The 6,706-nt window shown below is 35.6% G+C and overlaps 1 protein-coding gene and 1 long non-coding RNA gene across 2 annotated transcripts; both read right to left on the bottom strand.

Moving 5' to 3' along the window:
- Positions 1–360: 360 nt before the first annotated feature.
- LOC109157176 lies at positions 361–735 on the bottom strand. Its single transcript, XR_002050184.1, has 2 exons — positions 677–735; positions 361–569 (listed from the first exon to the last, which is right to left on the bottom strand). It is a non-coding gene; the product is annotated as an uncharacterized LOC109157176 (long non-coding RNA).
- Positions 736–2,646: 1,911 nt separating this feature from the next.
- LOC109157175 (UDP-glucose 4-epimerase GEPI48-like) lies at positions 2,647–6,246 on the bottom strand. Its single transcript, XM_019305103.1, has 9 exons — positions 5,815–6,246; positions 5,027–5,076; positions 4,639–4,774; positions 4,442–4,543; positions 4,127–4,354; positions 3,959–4,037; positions 3,673–3,755; positions 3,385–3,476; positions 2,647–3,097 (listed from the first exon to the last, which is right to left on the bottom strand). Exons 1-9 carry the CDS (start codon positions 5,995–5,997, stop codon positions 2,986–2,988), a joined length of 1,065 nt encoding a protein of 354 aa, XP_019160648.1. The 5' UTR covers positions 5,998–6,246; the 3' UTR covers positions 2,647–2,985.
- Positions 6,247–6,706: the final 460 nt, after the last annotated feature.

The raw sequence follows: 6,706 nt of genomic DNA, 5'->3' as shown, positions 1-6,706 counted from the left end.
TACACAAAACGGTGTACAAGAAGTTGGTGAGCACATGAGCTACACCATATGTGCAATATTATGAACCAATATTGTAATACACTCCGGTGTGCAGTAGCCATAAAATTTTTGTGCCATTACGTAGAGATTGAGTGTGTACCCTATTGCAATGTCTGTGCACTTAGGTAAACTGCGTGTGCCATAATGTATAGAAAGAGCGTTTCGATGAAAAGATGGAGAACGAGTAGTTATGTAGTTGGGTTGTACCTTTAAAATTAAGCTAAGCTAAGTAAAGCACAAAGCAGATCATCACCATTTAAGCCACAAATAATCATTCTTTGTATAGAAGTATAAAATTCAGTAACAACAATTACTTGAGGGTAGCAATGCACGAAAACCGAAACTAAGTATTTTAAGTAATACAACTACAAAAAACACCACCAAAGATCATTAAGACACCTAGTTTGATCTTCGAGCACTTGACCTCATTGAGACAATGGGGGAAGCACAAGAATGTTGGGTTAGTGGCACCATCCTTGTAGTAAGCAAAGACCAGGGTGTTGTCATCAGCCATGATCTCCCCGATAAAACTGCAAAGAGAACCACACTCATTAGCAAAACAAACTAAAATGCTTCCATTTACGTATAACAAGGATATAATGCAATAACAATGTCATGATAGATTGACAGAGCTTACAATTGGAGGTCACTGAGCTTTGTGAGACAAGGAACTTTGTAGCACCCTTGATATACTTCTTAAATAACTTCATAATAGCACACCAAAAATGATACCACAACAAAATCAAATTAAAAAGAAATTGAAAATAACTAAAACAACAAAAAAATCGTAAGGAAAAGCAAACGGAAATCAAACAAACAAAAATGGAAACAAAAAAAAAAACGAAAGGGACAACCGAATGCAAGACAAGCAAAAACAAACAACTCTACAACTCATATACGATTAAAACAGGCACAAATTGCACAGCAAATCGATACTTCAAACAAAAAAACACCTCAAGTAGCGGACGACCACGTCGCCGGACATAAACGTTTAGAGTTCCTACCATCACCGCCGGCCATCTCAGACGAAAAACAGAAGCAGAGACGAGGGATAACAAATCGGGCGTCGACACGGGAGAAGCGAACGGAAAACTAGCGTGAGGATGAGGAAGATGGCCGTCTACGTAAGAGTCCAACCTATTGTGAACAAATCCAACCAAATCCATACTGCGAAGAAATAGCGAGAACTTCTCACCTTCCACGCACGTGCACCTATTGAAGTTCCTAAAATAACCCTGCTTGCCCAAAAAAAAAAAAAAAAAAAAAAAAAAACAAAGCAGCGGAAAAAACTAATTAAAAAAGAGATTAAACATGTACCGTTGATTGAATAAAATAAATGGCTTAGATTAGTTCTCAAGTTCCTACCTAAAGATGGGTTCCTATATGATTGTTATTGTTATTATTATTATTATTATTATTATTTTATATATATATATATATATATATATATATATATATATATATATATATATATATATATATATATATATATATATATATAATCTGGTTAGAATCGGCGGTTCCAACCGCGGTTCATGAATCAGAATCGGAACCTTATTATAAGGTTTCGATTCTGGTTTGGCCATTTGTAGAATCGGAACCGCAATAACCTCTATCCAGTGGGTTAGTCCAACTCAACCCAGGAACGTTCAAGACCAGCTCAATTATCTTATTTTTTTTATTGGGTTGATTTTATTGGATTTTAGCCTCATAATTTTTAAGACTTATTGGGCTAGCCCATTTTTTTATTGGGTTGATTTTATTGGATTGTAGCCTCATAATTTTTAAGACTTATTGGGCTAGCCCATTGGTTTAAGGCTAAATTGACATCCCTATCAATCGTTATGCTGTGCATCCGTATGCACCATGCATGGTGCATACGGATGCCAAAACGACGTCGTTTTATTAAAAAACGCGCGTCTCCCCTTTAAAAAAAATTCAGGTTCGATTCCCAGCAACAACATTATATTGTTCATTCATTCTGAAATTTTAGTTCATAGATTATGGAATTATAGTTCATTGATTATGGAATTATAGTTCATCGATTATGGAATTGTAGTTTATCGATTCTGAAATTTTAGTTTATAGATTATGGAATTTTAGTTCATTCATTCTGAAATTTTTAGTTCATAGATTAGATTATGGAAATATAGTTCATCGATTATGGAAATATAGTTTATCGATTATGGAAATATAGTTCATCTGTTGTTGCTGGGAATCAAACCTAATTTTTTTTTTTTAAGGGGAGACGCGCGTTTTATTAAAACGACGTCATTTTTGCATCCGTATGCACCATGCATGGTGCATACGGATGCACAGCATAATTTGCCACATCCCTATATACATGTAGATATTTACGCATCTTTTAGAATATATAGGTACATACATGTTATCTAACTTAACAAATATTTCATGACTCACTCTTTTATACTCATTACGCATTACAATTTGCTATAAAAACATTGTTATATTCACTTATATTCATCAACTGAAATTTTGATTTTGTTCATTTAAATTGTAATACATAAATTTGATATCTATACGTTTCAAATTAAAAAATAATCACATATATAGCAGTCCATAACATGTCATAGACTCATAGGTATATATGGAGGGAGCAATAAACAAAGTTGTATTTCACTTTCTATAATGAATGGATGGAATTTCTCCATTTACATTTATAACCCCCAAAGATATATATATAGAACATCATCCTGTCTCATTATAATTTATACATCATAAGCCCCTTTGATGACAAAGCAGGAGATACATTATATTATAGTATATTCCTATCACTGCTGCTGCACAGGTTTGTAATATATCCACTAATCACTGACTATAAGACTGAATTTTGTATATAATAATAATAATAAACCATATAACTATGCACTAGATCAACAGTCTGAGAGTTTTGTTTTAGCAGGAAGGAAGGAAGGCAGCTAGCAGCTAATGTGGTGCAGAATTATTATTCTGATAAGCACATCCTTCATAACCATAAGGGTTTTTGCTGGCCCAATTCCACTGATCTCTACACATCTCTTCTATTGTGTACTTTGCCCTGCAATACAATGCATTTACCAACTCAATCATACCATCAAATTTATAGTTAGTTTATGTACCCTCACGTGTGCGGGCCGATTATTTTGATGGGCTCCAAGCAACACGTGGACCGTAGTCTCTTTTTTTATCTGATACCAAATTGAAGCATGTGCTCCATCTCAACTAAACGCCTAAGCTGATAGTTGGATTGCACATTAATGGTTATATGCTCAACACTATTATAGTATTATATATATATATATATATATATATATATATATTGTTTCTGTGAATAGAAGCACTCACTTCCAGTTTAGCTCGTGTTCCGCCTTCTCAGTTGCTGCATATACAACTTCAGCATCTCCGGGTCTACGACCCGCCATCACCAATGGAATTTTCTACATAAAGCAGAAGTTATGTTAGAGCATGTCTACTTTACGAACACGATTTGGGATTTTACGAAAAATAAAATAAAATGGCTACCAATTTAGTTCGTTTCGCTACATACATTCATAACATGTTTAATGTTCCATTGAGAAATCCCACAATTATGAGAATGAGTAAGAACCAAACAGATGAGACGAGATGTAATACCTTTCCTGATGCCTTCTCAAATGCAGATACCATTTCCAGGACTGATGTACCCCTCCCGGTTCCCAAGTTGTATACCTCACATCCTGATCAAACAAAACAAAAGATCGAGCGTTTTAGATATTGCCATTTTTTTTTATCAGACCACGAGGTGTCCTGAGCAGGCCCTAACTGTAGGAGGCACCTTTAAGCCCGTACCATACTCAGACTAATCCTCGTTTGCGCCGGGCCGGCCCAATTAAGGGGCAAAGTGCTAGCCAAATTGGTTTTTCCATACGAGAGGGCATACCTATTGAAGGGTCCGCAAGTTTCTTCAAAGCAGCAACATGGCCATCCGCTAAATCAATGATGTGAATATAATCACGAACCTGCAGGAGAGCATCGCAAAGAAGACATGAACAAAGACCATACTAATTGTGTTTGTGAAGAAACGTTGAGACATATATATTAGGCATACCCCCGTGCCATCCTTAGTTGAGTAATCGGTTCCATAAACTGTCAACGCATGCTGCCTTCCAACCGCAACTTGTTGAATAAATGGCATAAGATTGTTCGGGATTCCACGGGGATCTTCACCAATATGGCCACTGGGATGGGCACCAACCGGGTTAAAGTACCTCAGCAATATGATTTTCCATTCAGAGTCGGATCGGTGTACATCACGACATATTTCTTCAATGAAAAGCTGAAACATTGTCTCAATTCTCGTTAATTGAAACAATATTCCAAATGTTCAAATTCATAAAGAAAGCAACAGAGCAAAAAGTAGTACCTTTGTTCGCCCATATGGGTTTGCAGCGTTTATGGGAGATTCCTCTGTGCACGGGACCACTTTCGGCCAACCATAAACAGTAGCCGAGGATGAAAATACAAGCTGGAAACGTAAAAACAATGACAACGAGTCAGAAGATTGAAGTATTATAACCAAGCAAGTAGAATGAGCTCTGCAAGAAAGAAACAAAACAATACATTTTTGCATCCATGGGCCGCCATCACTTCCAAAAGAGTAATTGTACCAATAAGATTGTTGTTATAATACATCAAAGGCTTCTGCACACTTTCACCAACTGCTTTTAACCCCGCAAAATGGATAACAGCATCAAACCTGCAAGTATTTAGAAAGAAATGCATAAAGATCATCCTTTTACTTTCACATGACCAATTCAAATGATAAATTTCAGTTTTCAAAGATACAATAATTTGTCTTATCACTCTCTCTCTCTCTCTGATTACAGACATCCAGAGCAGAGGAAACACTCAATATCTACACAGACTAGAGCATTACATAAACAATTTTTTAAGAAAAAACATATCCTTAACTGGATTTCCTTAAAATTTTAAAACTATAAAACCTTACTTGTTGGAATCAAAGATTTCTTCCAGTGCAGGTCTGTCACGAAGATCCATCTGCAGCAGCTCAACCCAAAATTACAAACATGAGTAAAACCAAAAAATTTCAAAATCCCTCTGTGCATTATTTTATTTAATTAATAACCAAAATCACCAGCATGCAAAACATGAAAAAAAAGAGTACTATAACATGACCAAAAGTCCAATTATTTCCTACCAACAATTCGTTGATATTCACGAAAAAAAAAATCCTCATACCTAACAATTTTTTAATGATGTCCGGATTCTTCCCAAGTCAAAGAAAATGGAACTTGGCACCAAACCCAATTCTAATATTAGTATCGACATATTTATTGGTTTCTTAACTATGAATCTCGTTGTCGAGCGGCATAATTGTGGCCCTCTCAGAGTAATTGAGTCAGTAATACTTTTTTTTTAAAAAAAAATCTATTGATCTCATTATTTCTGAATAAATAACTCTAATATTTATGAGTTAATATAATTAATTATTGTATTTTTAAAACATCATCTTTGCCGCAAATAGTCACTTTTGTTATAATTATGGAAAAAGTAAACACAGGGCCCTAGCTGTAACAAGAATAATAATGGCAAAAATTCACTATGAACAAAAATCAAACACCAATCGAGCATTCGAGCAACAAAGGGCATATCCCCAACAGTCCTCCCAAGTCAAACAAAAGAACATTCAGAATCATTACAAAATCACATCAACAAAAAGGAAGGAGAAGAATAAAAGCAATCAAGCAAGCGAGCGAGCGAAAGGGAAAAAGGTACCCGGTGAAAGACAAGATTGCGGGCATATTCCCCAGCAAGCTCCTGCACCCTCTTGATAGCAACAGCCGAAGAATTATCCAAATTATCGACCACGACGGTCTTGAAGCCACCCAGGAGCAGCTGCAACACCGTGTGGCTCCCGATATACCCCGCTCCGCCTGTCACCAGTATGTTCTTCGACATCTTCTCTCCACCAATCAACAAAACCCAAACCGAATTCTGAAATTCCGAGATTCAGAAGAAGAGTTTGCGAAGCTTTAGAAGAAGAAAGAAGCGAAGTGGGTATTCCAAATTCTTGCAATTTAAAGGGTTTCAGGGCTCGGAAAAGACGAGGAGACGGCAACTTTTTTGGTTTGTGTAGAAGAAAGAATGAAAAGAGGAAAGAAGTTTTGAGAATGAGGAAGACGAGTAGAGGAGTCTATGACGATGTTATGCCTGGCCACGTGTTCGAGGTGGCGGCTATATAGAGTGTGATCTTCCTAACCCAACTCTCAATTTAGTAATTAATTAATTTAATTTAATTTAATTACCATCATATTTGATCATTTCTTTATTGGTGTTGGTCAAATTCAACTTATATTTCTAAATTTTAAAATTTATTTCTTGAAAAAATAAAAATTCAAGGTCAATAGTTTAAAAATTCATTAGAATATAATGTCTCAAAATTATACATTTCTATATAATATCATCCATTTATAGTAATAAAATTAAAGTATTACTGGGTATCCCAACCAAATGACAAGAGAGGTTGTCACAATGTCATAAGTTTGAATTGTTATCTCATCGGTTTGAGTCGGTCATGTATGAATAACATAGGCTGATTTATTTCCTTGTAGTCATTTGTTGGTTAGGTTCAGAATACGGAATTTATACAATTCGAAAGGATAGTGAG

Source organism: Ipomoea nil, unplaced genomic scaffold (genome assembly GCF_001879475.1).
Source record: "Ipomoea nil cultivar Tokyo-kokei standard unplaced genomic scaffold, Asagao_1.1 scaffold2761, whole genome shotgun sequence".
NCBI classification, from domain to species: Eukaryota; Viridiplantae; Streptophyta; class Magnoliopsida; order Solanales; family Convolvulaceae; genus Ipomoea; species Ipomoea nil.
This window is presented reverse-complemented; position numbering and strand designations above follow the sequence as displayed.